Raw genomic sequence first — 22,791 nt, 5'->3', positions numbered from 1 at the left:
CCTGTGGTTTAACAGTTGCTATGGAAACTATCAAAGCAGGGCTAGCAGTACTCGGTGGACATCATCTCTATGGTGGAAACATCTATCTGTGACCTGGAGTGTCTGGTGTATATTTTCACACTCCAACATGAAACATAGCAGGACTGAGTTTGTTCTTTTCCTTTGGACTGCTCCATTTTGTTCTTTGTTTGCCTCCTATAATCTACATCACCATGTCATCACTACATTGAACACTATTTTCTGCTCTGTGTTTTGCAGGGTTGTGGGGAAAAACACATTATGGTAGTGACATTTGGATTTTCAGAGCATGCTGTTCCTCTAAAAGGTTAACTGTGAGTTTTTTTTGTTGCGTGTGGTTATTTTTGACACAGAATACAGAGTAAACAAATAACGGAGAGAAGCGAAATGCTTCTTCCTGAACCGTTTCTTACTTTTAAACAGTATCAAAGCTTTTCTCTCACACTGACAGGTATAGCACCTTGAGCTCAATGTGTTCTTCAAGCAAGGCTTCACTTATGCTTCTCATATTTTCCCAAACACTCTTTGTACTGCCAGTTTGGCTCTCTGGCTATTCCTTTTCTAAACCTTGCCATTTCAAACGCCAATATTATTTAAGTTTTTTCCTTCCGTAACTTTCAGTACTCCTCCCTCCAACACACACATGCACACACATACATCCTATCTTTCCTTTTCCTCCTTCTTTTTGAGTGATTAATCCCCTTACAATTAAAGTCCTGCTGTGTCGAAGTGTTGAAGTAGCTCCTCTTTCTCTGAGTGCGAAGTTGGACGTATCCATGGAGAATAATTTCAGTGTCACAGGTTAGAAGCTATAATCCTTTTTTAGCTCTTTAGCTTTTGATAGCTTCTATGAAGTTTCCTTATCAGTAGCCCAGAGGATGAAGTATACAACATGGCCCTTGGAGATTGAGAATTGAGTCTTGCCAACTTGACCATTGACTCCAGAAAAAGTTGACATCTTTCTGATGTAAAGTCAGTTTGTACATTACAATACAGTTTGACTCTTGCTTCTCAGGGGAATCATTCATTGCTGTGCTTTTTGGTCTTAGATTTCAAAACATTGTGGGGGTTTGTTTTTTTGTTGTTTTTAACATATTTAACTGTTTGTGGACGCCAGGGATGTGCTTGTCTCCTAACGTCTCACAGTCTGAATGCTTTGGCAACACATCCTGACCAACTACTGTGGGCACCACTTCCTACAGCTTCCCCTTTCTTAATCTGCTTACAATCCAATTTTAAGTCCAAACGCCTGCCATGGGAAAAAAAAATGATGTTATGGTCAGTGTACAACATGCAGAGAATTATTGGACACAATTTTTCACAGTGAGATGCACGGAATGAGCGACACATCAAACCGCCTAAATGTCACTTGTATGAAATAATCTTCTTGAAAAGCTCCCCTGAGCAATCACAGGAGCATACCTTTTTGTCCCCATCTTCATTTTGCGAACAAATAAAACATGAATGGTATGATTTGAGTAATACTCGATGTAACACAGTATAAAACTGTTCAGCCTTGCATTTCTGTTCATCTGTTTTTTTGTTCTGTGTGTGTGTGTGTACTTGTATTTCTTACCTCTTTAGGACCTTTGCTGGCATAACCACTGATTTTTGTCCTCATGGAGACCAAAACCTGGTCCCAATGAGGCAGAACCTCATTTCTGAGGAACTGGTTAAGTTTAGGGTTAGATTTGAACTGTGGTTTGGTGAAGGTTTGCGTTAGGCATTAACTGGCTGTGCTTAAGGACGGGGATAAAGACTGTCTGAATGAATGGAAGTCAATGCATTGTCCTAAGAGGAATAGCAAACCTGTGTGTGTGTGCATATAGGTGTCTGTGTGTGCACAAACTACCACATGTGTCAACACACATTCATTGTGAGTGAACACTGAGTTCAGCAGACTGAGGACTGGGGAGCCGACCTTGTTAATAACCCAGATAAACAAACACGCAGATGAGCAGCAGCAGTGAGACAAAAGCAACACAATAGGCAGTGTTTCATCAGTAATAGACAGAGAGGGTAATTAGAGCTCTACTCCCACTCCCTCTATGCATTTCACATATCCCCTATCTTAATCTCTCTCTCTCTCCTCTCATACCTCTTGTGTCTTTTAATCACTCCTGCTTTCTCGCTCTTTTCTTTCTTGCTTCAGTGATATCTTTGTTTCGCTATGTTTTTTGTTTTTCTCATTCTCTCTTTGACATCTCATCTCTCCTTATACGTAACATGTAATTAGATCAATACTAACACACACACACACAAACACGCACAGAGAAAGAGAGGACAGCAGAGCGATAGACGGGAGGATTGATCAGTGTTAAGCTGTTGGTTGAAAGAACAACTTTTCCTCCCTCAACTCCTGTCATTACCTCTCCACCCACATCCTCTCAAGTCTGCCCTTTTGCATCACAGATACACCTTCCGAAACACACACACACACACACACACTGGCCCATCAATTCATTCTCACACGGCAGAGTAATTTTGGACAGGTGAGGATTAAATTTGCCAAACTTAGTGGAGTAAGACGTTGTTGTCAGACCTGAGCATTAGCTGCAGGCAACTCTATGTAGTAGATAAAAGGATTCACACAGAGAGTCTGTTTTGGGAACATGTAATCTTGGTTTCTTGTAAATACTGTCGAAAAAGGTTGTAGGATCAACAAGAACAACTTTTAAATTCTTGTCCCACTTAACCCAGTTTAACCCTTTACCTTTGGGTCTCTTCACAGATGCAAATAGTTTTAAACATGCTGAGAGTGCAATTTACTCAGAGAACGGAGAAGAATTATACATATAACACAATTACATGGTGTTGTTTGTTGTTTATTGTTTTGTTGCATCATATATATTTTTTTTACATCCAGAGCTGAACCTCATATTAGCTTTTCTGCCACAGCAGAAAGCAAGTAGATTTGAAACATATAGTATGTAATTTCTGCCACTCTCAATCAAAACAATACCAAAAGACTTGGATGACATTGGAAAGCAGCGTGGGATTGTGGGAATTGTAAATTTGTTGTCTCATTTGTTTCCCCTGTGTGTTTATAGCTTCAGCAGCAGAACACGCTGCAAATTCAGTGACAAACACACCCTGAAGTGAAAAATACAACACGCTGGCTAACTAGTAATACCACATATTTCTTTCCTTACTCTGACATTTCATGTGGTTTGCCCGGGAGGATATACTAGAGACAACAAAGCGCATGACATCTTTAAAAGACGATCAAAATTAAAAGGTCCTTATAAACGTATTAACAAATTTCTATGGATTTAGAGTTCCGGAACCTTTCTGGCTTATGTAAATACTCTACTCAAAAACATGTCGTATTGGTTTTGTCTTTCTTTTCTTTTTTGATATTTTAATGAAGAAATCTTACATATTACATCTTTAAGTCCTCTTATATTCCTCCCGTTGTTTGACCCTGACCACAAAACAACTATTGATTCAATGTTTTTTTTTTATTATTTTACCAGAAGCGTGTACTGTGTGGGTGGTTAAGGCTGTTCCCATTGTGCAGGCACAACAATCCAGAAGGATACAGCTAGGTAGAGTTTGCTTTCCAAGGGTGAACAGTTTTTATTCCCAGAGAAACCGAGCAAGAGTACGATTAACCACCTTTGAACCCGGGTACTAATGATAGAAAATAAAAAAATAAAAACTCAAAAACTTATATTTCTTAAATTTCTTATGTCCTTGTCCTTGTGAAGCTCTCTCGGCCCTGGGAGAGCCTTTACAGCGCTGGGAAACGATGGGAAACTTTTTTAAAAAATTGACAGGCTAAGCTGCTCTGGAGGTATAATAAAGCTGCCAGACTCTGTCAGGATCATTTGAGAGCCCTACAAAAGACCCTCTCTTTTTCTCATTGCTGAAGGTTTTTTCTCACTGCAAATGAAGCCTCAACAGGAGACTTCTGCCAAGACCTCCTGCTGAAACAGTTGTTGATGTTCAAGGAAGGACATGGGCAAGAGCAGATCAGGAAAACTCATTCCTTTCCCCTCCCGCAGTCTCAGTAGGAGGGCTCTAAAAGAGTCTGGGTTGGACTAGCTGGGAATTTACCACCTTCACGTTATATTCTGTATCTGTTTATTTCGTCCTCTTACAAAATCAGTATGTCTTTCTTTTGTAATATGGTAGAATGTGAGAGGAGGTCTGTCTGCTTAACTTGACAGCTCTGCTGTCCCCTCACTAAATAGGGGCAAGGACTTACTTAACACAACAGTATGTGCTGTACTAAAGGTCCAGTGTGTAGTATTTAGTGACATGTAATGGTGAGACTGCAGAGTGCAAAAAAACTGACCCCTCCCTTTTTCAAGTCTCCACATACCAGAAAGGATGTAAACATTATTTCACAATTCCCTTTTCCACTCTCTCGGTTTACCTCCATCTTTCTTGTTGGTTTGTGCATCTGATTTTTGAAACTGAATGTTTTCAGTTTCTGCCCTGTAAATGTTGGACCTTTAATTGAAAGACTTGTATTCTCTTAGTTACGTATTTTTGTGTAGAATTTCAGATGTGTAAAATGAGAAAGTAGACGGCGGAGTGCAATTTACCAGTCATGATGTTGTTGACCAACAAGTGGTGACTCCAGCTGTCACAGTCTGTATTTCCTTGAGTGGATAAACATAAACATCTTTTGATAAAAGACCAAAGAGAAATCAGAGAAACCCAGCATATTGTCTGCAGTATTTATGGATGCATTATTTTCACAAGTAGGGATGGTGTCATCCCTTGGCTGTGCTGTTTCACAGGTTAGCTCACCTGTGAAAGCTATTTACCTTTCCATTATCACTGTCTTTTGCTCTACCTACGATGGTGTGCGCTACACTGATGGATGGTAATGGAAATCACAGTTTCTACAGTGACCCAGAAAGAAACATCAAAACGATGAATGAAGTCAGATGTTTAAAAGGGTCATTAGTATATGCTAATAGCTAATACAGTAGTATCTGTTGAACAGAGTAAGGAACAGTGACAGATGTTGTGGAAAGAATCGTCTTGATATAAATTTGTTTTCTCATAAAAATACTCAATTCCATGTGTGCATGTTTTTCCTCATGTCATAACCTCTTGTGTTTTTGTAGTTTTGTAGCTCACATGGTTTATTTGCTCTCTGTGTGTCGATGTATGTCTGCTTGTGTATGTTTTTGTGTGCTGTGTTAACCAGGATATGTCATTAACAATGTCCAGTATTTATGCCTGGGAGTGTGGTTTTCCTGTGTGAGCTTGCTTCTCTGTGTGCTCTGGTGCATCATGCCTTTTGTACCTTGTGTTTTTTCCTCTGCGTAGGGTTTGTTGCCCACCCCTCTGCTGTCCCCGTGGCAGGCACAGCACCAGGGCTTGACCCGTGCCAGCATGCCCCAGCGCAGACAGAGTGAGTCACTAACATTCTTTGCAGTCTCCTCGCCATCTTTACACAACACAACATAGCCAGGGAGTCTAGTCTGTTTCTTGGTGTCATCTTCTTATCTTTGTCAACTGTCCCTTCACTTCCACCATAGTTCACAGTATTGTCATCATACAGTGTGCTGGTGATATAACAGTCCATCTATCAGAGGACGTTTCACAACACAATGTGAAGAGTAAACTTTACACCACTCTTAGGGTGACCAAAGGTTTGATGCTGTTAAGAAAGATGGGATGATAGAAACAATCCCACTGCATTTACAGCAAGTGCACTTAATCCCAGTGAATCTTGCAACAAAGCCTCTGCATTACACTGTGCTGATGAAGTAGTATAGGTGAGGCACATAAAAGAGAGCTTAAGTTATTAAACAGACTTTAGAAGGTGGGCATACAAGGTGGGAGAGTCAAAAGCAAAAAACAACAACAAAACAAAACAAAATAAGAAGATCCCACGCTGTGCTCTTCTGATATTCCCATAGGGTTCAGCTTTGTTTTTTAACACTCAGGTTACTTCAATATCAAGTGATCTTGTATTTTTATACTATTTTGAAAAAAAATGTTTGACAGCTGCCCAGCATTTCGTCAAAAGTTTCCTCAGTAAATAACATGGTTTAATTGAAAAGAAGATCTGTACAGTAGGAGGAAAAGGGTGGGAAGAAAGAGGTAATAACACTAAAACATTCTAAATTCCAATTGGCACTCATATTGAAACTAAGATGAGAAAGGACGTATGGGAGGAAAACAAGTGTATTTTTGTACTACTGGATAATCCACTACTTCTCTGACCCCCTACTGTGAGCTCTGTCTGTAAACAAACCAGCAGAGTTCATGCCAGTACCAAGGTCTTTAGATAGATATTGCCAGTGTTAGATTAAAGAATAAATAGGTAAAACATTTTTACACAGGTCTTCTTTAATGGAGTTAGTAGAAATAACATTTTGCATTAACTAGATTTATTTGATGTGACGATGTGTGAAATTTTTGCAAGCATGTGCTGCATTTTAATTACGGATTCAATTTTGTTTTTAAGTGTCAGTCTGTGTCTGTGCTTTCTCCTTTTCTCTCTCCGACCTCTAACCTCTCTCTCGCTCCCTAATCTCTGTGCACACTCAAAAAAACCTGAAAATCAATCTCCCTTGTTCTCCCTCTTGTACCTTTGCCTCACTCGCACAATGGCAAGGAGTGGAGCACCTAGTGCAGTACTTCACTGACACAGCGTGGTACAGTAATCCTTTCTTTAACATGAAGTGGACTTGCTGCCCCCACCATCCTGAACTCCTGCACGCTGAGCTGTGGTGTCATGTGGAAATGACTCAAGCATGACCCTTGACATCTGGGTTTGCATGCTCTGCATTGGGTTTTGGGTATTTCTTCTTTTAACTTTGGCTGGGTTTTCTTAATTAACGACCTCTACCTCTACCTTGATCATTTTTTTGGTTTTTGTTCTTCAATTTCACTTCTTCATTTGTGCAGTTCTATTAAATAGTACTGCTCTGCATGTATTGGTAAATCTCTGTGTGGATTTGTTTTCCTGTATTTTATTTTATTTTATTTTATTGAAGCCTCCATCTGGAAAAATTTGGATAATGTGTATTGAAAGGAATAGTGGTTTTTTTTGTTTTTTTTTAAACAGCTTGTACTATTCGACATGGATGCACATTACTGCTATCCTAAGCAGCCGCCTTCATCTTAACTGCACTATTAACGGCAGTGAGCAACAACAAACACAAGACAAATCTAAGTAATCTCACATCCTCTGCTGTCACACTCTCTCTCTACAGCCTAATTTCAATCACAATCCAAATGGCCATTTTCACAACCACCTGTATTAAACGATAGTATGAAGTCTAATCGTGCTTTAAAATGGAGTGCAACCATATTGTTACTAGTCACCTGTTTATGTGCTGCAATTCAATTGTCTTCTTGCATATGTCAAAAGGTTTATTTACATCTTTTTCATGGTCTTGCATGTTGCTTATCCGATCTCATATTATGTTTTATGGTGAGAGCGTCTGTCAGGGGCTCCTGACATTGCCATGGTAGTGATTTTCTGTGCCATCATTACAGAGCGTTGCTATTTATGTCCTTGCAGTGCGGGAATGAGCTTACAAAGAGAATGACTGCCATTAGTTATTAGCATCTGCATGATTTGCAGGTGGTAGTGGTCGTGTCATCATATCTAGGTGATTTAAAAGTCCATCTATCAGAGTATGTAGAGCATCTGCATATTGCTCATCATTGTAAGAGGATTCTTCTGGCTTGAGTACTTACAAATATATGCAATCATTTTAATTGTTACACATTTTACAAAGTACAATTTTGCTCCAGATTATTTAAACTGAAAATACAAATAGGTCTGTACCGACAACATTTTAGTATGTTCTTGTCCTGTTGTGAATGAGACTGGAACAAAACAGTAATTCAGGATCATCATCATAATTCCATCCACCTGCTAAATGATGCTGCTTTGATTTGCTTTGGTAAATCAAAGCTGTTTTTCTTGAATTTTGATTGAAGCTCTTGTGAAGCTGAGAGTTTTTAAGTTTGAATCACAAGAGAAATGCTAGAAAGAGATGCTGCTTATGAAGGCTAAACTTGATAACCTGGGTTTGTGTTTGTTAAATTAATCTTCAATGTGTTTTCTTCTTTGAAAAACACTGAAAGGTGGTTGAGGGTTTTGTAACAGGACAGTGGAGGCATTGTGGCAAGGGACCAGGAGATGGAGCTGTGGCCTCGGACATTTACTCCCACTCACAGCACAGCCAACTGCTGGAAGAAAGCGGCAGAACTGCCTGACCTGCTTGACTATATACCCACATCCTCTGAGATGATTTCACTCCCTCTGTGGGCGTGTTTCTGATGAAACTTAAGTTAATTCTTTTCAGTAGCTTTAGACAATTCAAAGTGGATTTAGATCCTTTAGGTTATGCTCAAATTGACATCCATTGAAAATGACCTTGATTTCTAAAACTTAAAAAGTCAAAAATTGCGTAGTGCTAACAGAAGAAATAACCTTAACTTTTTTTTATTTATGCTGCAATTGTTAGATTTTGCAAAATTCTGATTCAGAAAACTTTATTTATTCCCAAGGGGCAAATGTACTTCTATACTGGATAAGGTATTCATCCATCCATCCACCACTTTATCCTCCACATGAGGGTTGTGGAGCTGCTGGTGCCAATCCCAGATGACATAGGGACGGAAGGCGGGGTACACCCTGGACAGGTTGCCAGTCCAACACAGGGCCAGCATTAACCTCTGCATGTTTTTGGACATGTGGGAAGAAACTGGAGAACCCGGAGAAAATCTATGCACACATGGGCATGCAAACTCCAATCTTTAGTAATTTTAGTATTTTAGTTTTAGTATTAGGAAATGTCTGTCCATCTGTTGTGCCTTTGCACTTAAACTGTTTTCACCGCGGGCGAAAGAGAAACGTCCTCTCGATTCTTTGTATGTCTGGTACATGTGAAGAATTGACAATAAAGCTGACTTTGACTTTGACATAGAAAGGCCCGGGACCAGCAACCTTCTTGCTTTGAGTGCTAACCAGTGCTAGCCATGTGCTCGCCATGTGCTCTACTGACCAACTAAACTAACTAACTAACTTACTACCGTGTAATAACTACTGTGTGGCTCTAAGATATTTATGTCAAATTCAATATGTTTACCCTTATCTAAACAACTCAATCCTGACTGATTGGGTGGACTAAGAAAGCAGTTAGCCAGATATTTTTTCCATTAGCCAAGAAATATGGCTTAGAAAAAAAATTTAGAATACTCCTGCCGTATACTACACTAAAATTGTGGAGTCTTTAAACTAAGAGGGTTTTAGAAAGGGAATGTGGAGATGCTGTATATCATGACAGACTAAACCAATTGAATGCAGGAGTGATGAAACAGATGCGAACACTTTGAAGTCATAATGAGAGATTGTCTTTTGAAACATAGTGCATTATGTTGGCTCAGCTGTTAATCGACACAGAAATATTGGAACAGTGTAAGCCTCACTGACAGTAATTGTTGATGAAGTGTTATATTTGACTGAACAGGTGTGTTTACAGTACAGCACTGAATGTCCCCTAGTGGAGGACAACTCCTCGGTTGGTCTAAATTCACACAGTTAAGTGCTCAGCATGCTCTCAGAATGTTTTTTAAGCCTCTTATCAGCAGGGAAGGCAGAATGACTCAAAGACATCAGTAGATTTGAGACACTAACATGGCAAGGTTATTCTGCACTGCTTGTTCCCACCGCAAGCGCTGAATCCCAGCTTCCTCTTACTTTGCCCTTCCTGTTGTTTGAGTGACTAGCAGAGAGACATGCTGTGATATTAAGGAGTAAATAAACAAGTCAAAGAAAGGCAGAATGTTGGATGTTGAATGTTGATTCAGAATTTCATTCGGAGGTGCAAAAGGTTTTTATTTTTTCAAATTCCTGCTTTCAATGGTCATCAAAGACACCATGAAAATGTTTTTTAAAAAAAAATCAGTTTTTCTTACATCGAAAGGGAAATGAGTCCTTACTCATTGTCCACTAACACCCATTGAGGCTTTATACTTTTTCTTTTTTTTATCTTATTGATATCTCTTTCTCTTTTTCTGCAGCCTCAAGTACTACAGCCTTACAGTCCCTGCCCCAGCGAGCACCTCCACCAGGGAAGAATAATAAAAATTCCCCCCACCGAGGGCCACAGTGATGTCACAAGGACCAGGTCAGAGGAAAGGACTTGTGCAAATGCTGACCATCCTCTTGAAGGCCTTATTTCAGATATGACTGCCCCAGCATACACCACCAAGAGGAGTAATCGTCTAAGCTACCACTCACACTTTCCAGGCTCTAGGGCTCCACAGGAGGTAACAGCTAGAGACAGCCCAGCACCAGTGGCTTGGTCTGCAGCACAGCATGAAGGGAGAGAACCAGCTGTGATGCTGCAGAACTCTGTCTCTCCAAGATCTGCTGGTTCGTCTTGCCCTCGCCTGCTGCAGCCCCCTCGACTTCATAAGCACGTGTCTCTCCCCGCACTCAAGCCAGGGTTCACTGGTAACTTTGCCTCTCCAAAGCTGGGCTCCTCTTCAGGGCCTTTTCCGAACCATACCAAGCAGCTGCCCCCCCCATTTCGAGGCCTTCCTTGCTTCAACTCTGGACCCCAGGTGCAGCCTCCAAGTCTACGTCGCACTTCACTGCTTCAGCCTCACAGAGCATCAGACCCTTGCAAAGATCCACGGTGCAAAGACTCAAAGACCCTGGGTCAGACAAGTTCTTAATCACTTTGAGCCAATCATGTGTCCCCAAGGCAAAGATTCCATAGGAAGCATAAATCCACTCATCAAAACTCAAACATAGAATAAATCTCATCCCCATTTTGACCTAGCCAAGATAAAAGCATTACTGTTTTATCTTGTGCATGTCTGAGAAACATACACTGTGCTCATAATCCATAGTGACTGTCCGGGGTCAATGTTATTGTTTTTGTGGCTGTTGTACAGCACCATCTAAATTCGCTTTCATAAATTCAGCACAACTGAGGGATTAGGGTACATAATGCAACAGGATTGGAACTTCACTACAATGCCCAAAAAATGTCCAGGCATAATTATACCATTTATTGCAGAGGGGTGTAAACTGGGGTAGTGGCGGCAGAGCTTTGCCAGTGGCAGCATTGGGGTAGCAAGTGAGTGTGTGTGAGAGTGGCTGTGATTGCAGCATGACTGACAGATTGTGGTCAGCTGGCAGTCTGATTACAGCTAGGGCACATGACTAACATGCCCTGCATGAACTAATGCAAAGCTTCATTTAACTCGCTTTGCACATGCTCCTGAATACGGCTTGTGCAAAAAAAAAAAACATTAGTCAGACTTTTGTATTCATGTGTAGTACCTGCTGGCTATTAACACATTTTAAAGTATAACTTCAGTTCTCACACATCTGTGACCTCTGACACACACAAGCGTTTGATTTTAAACACTGAAATGACACGAACGTGAACTTTTTCAGTGTAGTAGAAGGCCCAGGGGAGGATGGGGCAAAAACAGGGAGTGGTAGAGAAAGGAAAGGAAAAGCAAGGTAAAATAACGGTGGAAGTAAAATTGGGGCTGTAGACCGAAAAGCAAATATCACAAAGCTCTCTGAAGCTGTCACTTCAGAAATTAAATTATGTTTGTATGAAAGTGGGTGTGAGTGTGAGAGATGAGACAGAGGCGAGGGACAGAGTGCCCACGCTGTTGCTGCATATACAGTATGTTTTTTATGTTTAGTCTGCTACGCTTCCATCCTCAGTCAAACTTTGAACCCTGCACATATAAGCAAAAGCGGTCGTAGACCTTCTGTGCAATTTTGAGTCAGATGAAATATGGGTCTATAAAAAACAATATCATGCCGGTGCTGCAGATACAATTAGGAGAAACCGTACACAAGTGAAAAACTGGCTTTCATAATGTAGAAAAGAGCAGTGGGATAAAGCACTCACACACTTATATAAGCTCAGGTACAATGTAGACTCACTCATGAGGGACACTCATGCACAGACACACAAAGTACTCTTACACTTTGAAGGGTCGGTTATTATTTCAGGGTTATTTTGTGTTTCTTTAGATGGAAAATGGTGAGGAGTAACAGGAACCTTGATGAAAGAGCAGACAGCATGCAACCAGGCTCATTTAGTATCTCTCTGGATAATGAGTTGCCTTAGTAGATGATCGTAACACAGACACATCATCTGGGGGATGTAAGAAATTTCACGTGAATCCGCTACAAATACATCTGTTCCAGAAGTGCTGAGAACTTTAGAAGTTGGTCACATTAGCTGCTGCATTTCATCATTAAAGTGACCCTTGATCTGATTTGAGGGAGAAAAAAAAACCTCATAATAGTCTGTTAATAATTTCGTAATTTTATCATCACTAATGTGTTTTTCCAACATGGTAATTACAACGTTAATGGTGTTTATAAGAAGTCATTTGAATTTACTGTAGGCTACCGTCAGTGTAATACCTTCACCTGAAAGTGTTTGTGAATCAAAATTGATAATTACCATATTATTCAGTTATAATTCATCCTCCTTTTCTGCAAGCTTTTACTTCATAATTGTTATATGAATAAGGTAGTATTACAATAATATTATCTCCCTAATGAATAATACATATTATTATTCTATTACCACATTGTTATTGTCCTGCAAAATAGTAATAATTTGATTAATTAAAAAAAACTCCTCCTCACATGACTCACTTCACAATTGACAGACATATATGTGGCTGCTTCCTTGTGTGTCTGTGTGTGTGTGTGTGTATCTGAGCCATCGACCTTCCCCCCGTCTCTCGCTCTCTTGCACATCACTTTGGGAACATCAAAGGTATTAGTGGGATATTTTCAGGTAGGGAGCCTTTAGGGCTTTACAGGTGTTTCACTTGGAGTTTTGTAAAATTGGGTTTATCTCTCCTTTGCGGAGCCCGTTTGTAGTGAAACGCTCCGAAATGTCCCCTATCGGAGAGCAGCAGTGTGTTTAAAAAAAGAAGAAAAAAAAAAGCCCTTTGACAGCAACTCTGCTCTCTTCTCTGTCAAACCGCATGACCGCTTGGTGCACGCCTCCGGCACTGTCCGGTCTGCTGCGCACAATAATGCACCCTGTATAGACAGAGAGAAACACACACACACACACACACACACACACACACACACACACATACACACACATACACACATGCACGCACATATATTTTTTATATATATCACACATTTGGACACAAGCTACACAGACGCACATACACTGACAAAACTCAAAGAGACACACACATCACTTCACACTTCTTCCCACTACCAACATAAGTGTAGCAACTTACACACGCACGCACGCACGTATGCACACACACACCTTGAATTTTTTACCAAAGTGTGTGTTGTTTTGGTTGCTCTCACAAATGAGCTCTCCTAGTACACATTGATTTATCTGTCCACTGTAGCCAAAAAAAGAAGATGGCTGTCTCCAGATTAACCTGGAAAGAGGCAGAGGGCTTGTGTCTGTGTGTTTTCCCAGTGTGGATCCATGTGGCTGATAAAACATGTTTACTCGTTATGTGGCTCAATATTGTGCCAAACCGTCCGGGCAGTTAGTCGTTACTGTTCTGTAAAGCCAAAACAAAAAAAAAGGAAAAGGGAAAAAGTCCAAACATTAACAACAACCAAAAAATATTTAAATGGAGTTGGAAACAGAAATGGAGATGAGAACGGCGCGCAGGAGAAACATTAAGTTGGAGAAACAGGAAAGAGACGAGAAGTTTGTGTGAAGGTGTGTGTGAGAGGAGAGGAGAGGGTGACAGAATACATAGCATAGTTTGTTTGTGTGCATTGTTGTCCAGTGAATGCCCCAATTCCCTCTGCTGTGTCACTCACTGCTTAGTAATGCCAAACAGGAAATCAATGTTGCCTGTGAGTGTGTGTGCTTGTGTGTGTTTGTCTTTTTGTCACACCTCTGGTTGCCACTGGTTCATTCATGGAAGTGTGTGTATATGTGTGTGTGAGAGAGAGAGAGAGAGAGAGACAGAGATGTGAATGCCCACAGGCCAAGAGCAGACCCATGCCAGGGAAAGGGGGCCAATGCCATCCTTCTATCCCTGTGCTGTATCCCCCCATCCCCAAATCAATGTCTCTTCTCAGTTTAGCAGTCAAGACAATCTGTCTTGCTCGCTGTGCTGTAACAAAACAACCACAACTGGGCTGAAAACCCTCTGCATCGACTTGGATCAATTCTAATACAGGCTCTGAATTCACTTTATCAAAGCTGCATAATACAGCAGGTAAAAGAGTTACCAAAGGACCGTGCTGCTCTGTATTATTACTCAGAATGCTGCAGAACTGCACTCTGGCACTTATTGTACAATAATCTGTCGAAGAAGTATTTTCTTTTGCAGTTCAGTGATGCATAACAACCAATATTCTTGACTCAAAAGGCAATGTTTAGACTGCAGGCAAATTAGATTTTTTTCTCTCCTAAATCTGATCTTTTCAGGCAGAGTGATCAAATCTGATTTGTGTGACCAGACCTAACCAACCTGTTCACACTGGGTTGCTTTTGTTTTCATGCATTCATACCTATGTCGTACTTATGTTTGTGATGTGGCTGTCAAACAAGGATGCAGGAAAAACCTGAGGTGCATCGTCTCACTCTCCAAACAGCTGCTCTCGATGCAGAACTCCTCCACTGCACAAGAGAAAACCTGTATGCGTATATAGCAATGTTCTGTGCATCAGTCACAGCCCGCGTCACTGTGCAGTGAGGGATGCAGCATTTCCATCACCAGTTTTGATGTTGTTTGTTACGAAAAGACAATTTGATGTCTGCTTTGATCAGCCAGAGCATCTGCAGGAATCTGATTTCAGTCCCAAAATGCCTCTAAATGTGGTTTGAATCAGACTTCATTCGTTTCATTTTATTTTGCTGTACATGGTTTTAAAACAGTCTGAATGCAGGTTAAAAGTCAGATTTAGTCAGACTAAGACAAGAAATTGATTTCTTAATGTCATGTGAACACGTTAGTCCAACTAAAATTGAGCTAGTCTGAGTCGGACTAACATACCTGGATAATTACATTACATTACATTACATGTCATTTAGCAGACACTTTTATCCAAAGCAACTTACAAAAGTGCATTTAAACATTTGGGTACAAATAAGAGCTAGAAGTAAGTAAGAGCTTCAAGTAGATCAAACTAAGAAGTGCTAGTCATAAGTGCAATGTACAAGTTGTTTTTTTTGTTGTTGTTGTCGTCTTAGTCGAGGTAGAGTCGGAAGAAATGTGTTTTTAGTCGGCGGCGGAAGATGTGGAGGCTTTCAGCTGTCCGGATGTCGATGGGGAGATCGTTCCACCATTTGGGAGCGAGGACAGTGAACAGTCTCGAGTTAATGCAACAGTCTCGAGATAATGCAATTCATAGTGAGATTACTCCTGTGTGTATGTGCTTAGTCAGACTGGAGTCGGCGTTGGCGTTATGCACATGCACCAAAATGTCCTCCCCAGTCTTTGAACTGGAAGTAGGAGGAGACGACGTATAAACTGCAGCACTGTTGCCGGAAAAGAACGTACAAGATGATTGCATCGGTGAGAGTGAAAGTTGTGGAGAAGAACCGCTTTTGGACTGACAAAGAGACGTGTACGGCAGGTATGAAACATACAGTCCCACAACACGATCCCTCTCACCGTTCCCTGTAAAAGGACGTAACTGTCAACAGGATACGCACTTACTTACAGACACATACAGCGGCGGAGTCACATGTACGCAGCCAATAGATTTTTTTCTCCACATGTATACTCGGACTCGGCAAGTTGTCCGATTGCCCTCCTTAGTCGGACTACGGCCTACGGTGTGCAATTTTATATCAAACTAAACCTTGTGCATGTCGCTTTGAAAAACTAAAACGGAGGGGCCCACGCTTTTAACAAGGACAGCAAGTCCACGCAAGCTTCAGTCACTCAAGTGATTTATTTTATTATTTATTTTTGAATCACTAAGTCAGTGGTGAGGTTGAACGTGTGGATGAGTGAGTTTGTGTTTGTGCATGCACGAGGAGCTTTGGAGAGAGAGAGAGAGAGATGGAGAAACTGGCCTGGTGTGCTTATGATCAAATTATTGCTAATTATCAGCTGAGCAGGACAATAGAGCAACTTAACTCCTTAACTCCGCATACACACTCTCACGACCTGCAAGAAACCCGAAGAGGTCATCGAATAATAAAGAAACTGTAAATGAATGATAATAATCCTGCTACATATATATATACATATATATACATATGTATCTGCTGAATGCAACATGTTCAAATATCAACTTTAAAGCTAAAAGTCAAAGTGGCAAAATGCAGTTTGAAATGGTTTGATATCATCCACCAGGAGCAGGTACTGCTTAGCCACCTCTACCTGCTCCTGATGATGGTTAAAGTCAAATCCGAAGCTTGAAAATACACAAAGGACTTGTGGTTTTATGTATTTGTTGTCCAACAGCAGCAGATTTGGTCGAACGGCTTAATGAACGATTAACAGCAGCTCCCAATCCACCATTCAAGATGTTACTCTTGTCATTTGTGTTTGCAGCCTTGACATTCTAACTGTTAGCAGATGAAGCACGAGCCATAATGCAGCTGTATTCATCATCTCCAGTCTGAGGTACTGTGCAATATTGTATGAAGCATAACGGTTGAGGGAAAGCTATACATTATATTTTTAGTACCCTTATATGCAAATAAAAAAAAAATAGAAAGCCAATAGAAATCTATGATCTGAAGCACTTTATAGGACGCTGGTTATTGATGCTAGAAACATTTTTAGACTGGAGTGAAATGCTACTTTTACGTTTTTACAGTACCTTCTTTGATTTCACTTTTTATTCTTTCTTGGAAGTAACGTGAGGCACAAGTAAAGGTTGAACCAAAGATCTGACAGAAGTGTTCATCTGATCTGTCACCTCACGCTGTATTCATTAAGAGGGCGTTTCTATCACACTTCCATGCATGGTTTGTGTAAGTGTAGGTCAGACATCGGAGTACAGATGATGTTGCTCTGCGTTCAGTGAGAGACCACAGAGGAAAATGCTGACCTGATAGTGAGAGGTACAACAGTCCTTAGATCTGGATCACGGACCCTCAGCAATTCTTCAATACAAACATAATGCTGCTGATCTCGGTGTAAGATCGGAAGAAAACCTCATTCTCCATTTGTGTTCCTGTTTTCCACTGTCTACTGGTCGTGGTTCTGTTGAAATAAAGTATGATTGTGAAAAAAACAACATTATTCCATGTGATGTTTTGTGATGTTTTGTTGATTTAGTGTAATACGGGGTTGGAGTATCGATGGACAGTTTCATTTTGAGAAAATGCCAAACATGGATAGACCTGGATATGGCTTTATTGTGTTTTCCTTGACAGGAAATGCCTGGAAGCAGAGGCATTTCTCGTAAAATAAATTAAACCAAGTATTATTACTTATCTCTGTTCATTTCAAACCATACAACCTCTGAACACCTTGTATATTGTCCACACTCTGATGAGGTTACACATCGCCATGATGACGGGTGCGTAACAGGCTGCCAAGCCCAAAGATTAGCATGACACCGTCATTAATTTGGTAAAGAGGGAGATGACGTGCAAACGGTTTTCTTCTTGAAAAGGGAGCCAAGCTCTTTAATCATAAACTGTCAACTGTGAATTGAACATTTTCACGCTTGTAATTTTGTGAGTGCTGCTACTCAGAGAACACAGATTGTTTTTACAGGTAAGATGAGCTTTTCTGCGTGACACAAAGAACATAAAATCATCATTTTGTAGATGATATTTCTCAATGCAAATATCTAATCCATCGAGGGATGGAGCGCTTCAAACTCATCAGAATGAGGAAGAAAGTTGATTTTAGTGTGACTTTGATACATTGTGTGTTGGTCAGTGCCACACGGGCTGGTTTGGTTCTTTCAGAAACTGATCTACGAGGATTTTCATTCCACAACCATCTCTAGGGTTTACAGAGACAGATCATATCTGGTTAGCTGCAGTCGAGTCTCATGTGTCGTGTTTCCCCCCCCACGAGAGCCACCAAGTGTGCAAGAGTTCAGCTTAGCCTTACAAACATAAAGCAGGGTTAATCTTCCCACAGAGTTGATTAAAGCCACAGCAGTAATGAGGGTGTGCGGACACACATGCTCAGTCAGAGTGACGAGGCCAGAGGTCAGAGGATAATGGCCAGACTGGTTCTAAATGATCAAATAACCACTCATAAATACAAAAGCAATATATTGAGAAGCATGTATATAATGTAATAGACTCTCTTTCAGGAAAAGTTTCCTCGGTGACCACAGCGAGTCTGCAATCACTTCATCGGGTAAGTTTAGAACTGCTTTTTAACACGCATGTCATTGCGTGAACTGATTTGTTTATGTTCTGCTGCTGGTGCTGCGGCGAGTTTGATAATGATACTTCAGCTTCTCTGACTGTTGTTGTTTTTTGGTGCATTTGTAATGTTTGTGTGCAACGGTTTGTTGTGCATTGACGTCTTCTACTCGTTTCTTCGGTTATCTTTATATTTTCACGATGTCATTTCACTTACTGTGATTCATTTACTTCACAAGTGTGAGATATTGATAATGTTGCTGAATATCAGCAAAAATGACCCCATCTGGTTTGACTGTTCCAATACAGAGCGGAAACATCACCCAATTCTGTTACAACTTTAATGCCAACTTCTTTCAAACACATTAACATAATTTCTTTATTCCATTTGAAATTCAAAAAGGCCAATGAAATCTTATTTTCATGAACATTTATCGAGTTTTGGAGTCAAAATAAATCAAATCATCAATTATTCTGACTATAGTTAACGATCAGAGTCACGTATGTTGATAACTTGAGTTAGGGTGCTGATGTCTAAAGTATAAATTATTTTATATTACAAACAAAACAAAAATGCATGTCTACATTGCAAACAAAATAGCAATCTACATTTATTTACAATATCTTTACAGATATGTAGACTCATTTTTAAATGTTTTAAATTTAATATGCTCAGTTGCCTTTGTATTACTGCTTTATAGCATCACTGTCTTTAATATATGTGTTGCGATATCTACAAATATTAGATATTATAAATAATTGACAGATTAATCGATTGTGAAAATATTATTTAGTTGCAGCCCTAAACCAAACTATTCGTTTTTAGCTTTGTCTTTTCTGTCTGTATGACATGAAGTTACAGTGTGTTTTCTTTTTTCATTTACAGGTAAACACATGAGCCACAAAAGTAAACGTGAAATGAAACATGTGGTGTAGCAGCTGAACAGAGTTATTATGTGTAAATTGGTTATAAACAAATAATAATAATAATAAATCATTTAAATTATTTCAGCCTTCAGCCCCCTGTTTAACTTGTAGAGGGTTGAGTCTAATGCTTTATAGCAAAAAAGAAAAAATCATGTATGTAAAACAGGTTTACACAACTTCAAGCCAAATGTCTGTATGTGAAATTACATTTAAACCATGATTTATTAGGTGTTTTTTCTTTTTTTTTTCTAGGAAAAGGTCACGAGAAAACTCAGAAGCAAGTCTGTGTATGCTTTATGAATAAAATCAGAGGTGGAAGAAGGTAAGCATGCACATTTGTCACTTTGTTATATTTGCCACCAGCCTTCATTATTATGGACTATAAACTAACATTGGCACTTAAGTGCTTAATTCTCTCCCATAAACAATGCATTTCCGTGAAATAAATGTTATGTCTTTCGTTGCAATTATATTCTGACTGAATGTATTCAGACACCCAAGTTTCTTCTCGTTGAAATGTGATTCTAAGTAAATTATCCTATAACTAATCTGTTTAGCTTGGGAGCTGGTCAAGCTTTATTATGTTTGAAGCTCTAACCAGACAACAGCGACTTCCAAATACTGTCATTTAAATGCTCTCAGTTTTCTGTGTAAATAATTAGAAGTAAAGATAAAAGGACACCACAAAACACTGCAAAACACTAATCTGATATTTATTTGTTTGGCTCATCTCAGGTCATGATGTTTATTTCCTAAACGTATCTCTCCTCCTAAGGGTCAGTGTTTTAATTTCCAATGTTTGTTGCTTTGTAGACTCACTGACTTTTACATACATCATGAAGAGCAGCTGAAACTCTCTTACTACAGCAGTGTCTTGTGAAGTGGGTGCTTTACAAGCGTTGGGCTTTTGTTCCTGTGACTGTGCACTTTGCCAAGTACCGAGTGGTGCATAAAAGGTAAACAGGACACCGTGAATGGGAATTGTACAGCATATAATTTTAATCCCTGGGGTGTTGTAGCAAGGTTAATGTGGGGCTGCGTTTCATCGTGTACTTGATTGCGTTTTAGTGTGTCTTTGCCGAAGCTGACAGCTTTTGCACCGCACTCGTTTTTTTATGGGGGGTTTACTGCATTAATATAACACATATGTCAGGTCAGGTGGCTCCTACGGTTCACTTTGATTTTCCTTCTTTAATGTGTAGCAAGTAAATTCATGGCGTGCATGCTTAATTAATAATTAAAGTTTATGTGTCCGTTCATAGCTTGACGATGAACCAAACACTTAGTTTTCTAACTGCAGCGTGTTGTAGAGCTGCATGCAGCACTCTTTCCCTCATGCTTACTCACACTGTCATGTGCTCAGCCTGTTGTTCATAAAGTTTTTACCTTCCACACAGCCACACAGAGACTTTTCTTTAGTTTAGGCTGCAGCTGTAACACCGAGCAATATGCACTGCAATCCTCTCTCTCGTTTTGACTTCTCCTTCACTCTTTTTGTCTTTTGTTCTTGTCCCTGAACCACAGTTGTACCGTGTGATGGTGAAGTACATGCACGTGCACTGCACCTTCTGTAAATGGAAATCATTGTGGTTTGACATTAACTCTTTTACAGGAATGCGTGAAGATATTTTCACACTTGGTGGTTCTCATAAGGTGCAAAAAAAAAAAAACGAGAGTGAGACCTTGTTCTTTAAATTTTACTTCATTGAGTTGTCCCCATTGATTAATGTGCTCTGCCTCTCAGAAATTGATTAAAAATACCAGAAGTGTGCGCCAGCTGATCCTTTTCAGAGGGAATTTGTTTGCATTTTCAGTTAATTCACCTCTCTGTCACTTCCTGGATCCACTGTGACAGCAGGCCTGGGAGTTTGGTGTGAACAGTTAAGCCACACAAGTACTGTTTGACTTTTGTCATGTTTCCAGGAACACTCTCTGCCACCAAGGTACCATGTCACTTCTCTTCATGTTGAAAGGCGCCTTGTTTGCATCCTGCGGCAGTGTGTTCAAATATTAACAAATGCTGCAGGCAAATCAGCTTAACTTAAATGTAGAGGGAAGGTTTGTGGAGGGGGATTACAACATTTGTGTGTGTGCTGTGTGGGGTGGCAGAGAAACTTGACCATAATTGTATCCCCTGACAGCTTTTTGACTTCCACCTCCTGGAGGACAGGACCCTCTCAGTCTGATGCTTTTATTCACACACAGATGCTCATTATAGCTGTCCTGATCAGTTTGCGCTATGCAGCGGTGATTACATTTAATGACCCAAAGACCATCCGTCTATTTCAGAGTGCCCACTGTCAAGGGTGTTTGTTGGCATTGCAAGATGGTAAATTAAAACAAAATCCATGTGTGCACAGAATCCATTGTTCCTTGTAGTGAAATCACAGCGCAACTAATTCCGTGAGATTTGATGCAACCTCACTTTTCACATGAAGCGTGACACAACTGAGTGAAAAAATGTTTTTGACCGGACCAAACAGGCATAGGCCCAATTCTGTTCCCCCATTGTTAACCCTAACCATTGCCACCCGGGTTACAAGAGGTAGTGGGACAAGCCTTCAACCTGACACCTCATCACGTAAGCAGATGTGACGTGTTTTTGCTGGAGATTCAACAGAAACAACAAAAAAACAAGAGTTGTTGTAGTTAGTGTAACTACACAACTTGCTTTATGACAGTATTAGTTTTTATGGATTTGGTTAATCTGCGAAAAACCTCAAGTGTGCACCTGAAGAATCTCTATTTTAAGGACTACTGGGCCTTTACCCTTCACTCTCCTCCTCTACCTCATCAGTGTTAGCGGCAGTGGAGCCGTAAAATCAGCTGGTGCATATCATCTCAAGAACTTAAACTTTACTATTTCTCAGGATGGGCTTTATGATGTCTGGAACACTGTTTGAAGCTTGAGGGAGGTCCCATATGTTTGGATTTTAATATTTGTTAAATGTTGCACTCTTTTCCAGAGGTTAAACCTAAAATCAAGATCAAGACAAAACAATTCAATTAATTAAAAGACCTCATCAAATGTAGGATACTTTATACAGCCTACAGATTGTTTTTTTTTTTCTGGGACGTTCAGGGTGACATCAGGAATTCTACATGTTGTTCTTCAGTTGGATTCATGTTGTTTCCCACATCAGAAAAAATTAATGGCAATGTCCTGTCTCCTTTATATTGTCTTTTTCCAACTCCTGTGGGAAATGCCTGCATGGCTCCCCAGCCAGTCATTAACTTTGTGTCCCTGTTTGTTGCTGGACAGGTCATGCAAGGTTGTTTTTTTGTTTTTTTACAGCCTTTTCATATAAAAAATAAATAATAAAAGATAAAACTGCCTGCGGGAAGGTAAAAACCAAAGCAATGAGCTGTTCCATAGAGCTGTGAGAACCAGACATTTTGGGGACAACCCTCTGCAGAAGAATAGGGACGATGTGACTCAAGAGGAACAACAACAATTCAGAAAATCCGAAGGTTCCACTACAGAGAGTGTGTGCTCTTGAGCAAATAGTAAAACTTCGAAGTGCTCAGTGTCATCGGTGCATGAATATGTGAATGAAAGTACTGCGCTGTC

At 40.1% G+C, this 22,791-nt stretch overlaps 1 protein-coding gene across 5 annotated transcripts in view; it reads left to right on the top strand.

Moving 5' to 3' along the window:
- Positions 1-13,105, top strand: part of ccser2a (coiled-coil serine-rich protein 2a) — a 48,888-nt gene extending 35,783 nt beyond the window's left edge. For 3 of the 5 annotated variants that reach the window (XM_044052773.1, XM_044052775.1, XM_044052774.1), the window contains exon 10: positions 10,030-13,105. In XM_044052773.1, the coding sequence (XP_043908708.1) occupies positions 10,030-10,689 (660 nt within the window). In that variant the 3' untranslated portion in view covers positions 10,690-13,105. Of the gene's footprint in view, positions 1-5,307; positions 5,393-6,604; positions 6,645-10,029 lie in introns of all 5 variants that reach the window. The other 2 variants (XM_044052776.1, XM_044052777.1) reach the window with 2 other exon arrangements.
- Positions 13,106-22,791: the final 9,686 nt, after the last annotated feature.

This window comes from Solea senegalensis, linkage group LG20 (genome assembly GCF_019176455.1).
Source record: "Solea senegalensis isolate Sse05_10M linkage group LG20, IFAPA_SoseM_1, whole genome shotgun sequence".
Classification (NCBI taxonomy): Eukaryota; Metazoa; Chordata; class Actinopteri; order Pleuronectiformes; family Soleidae; genus Solea; species Solea senegalensis.
Note: the sequence above shows the minus strand (reverse complement) of the source record. Positions and strands in the feature narration are given on the sequence as shown.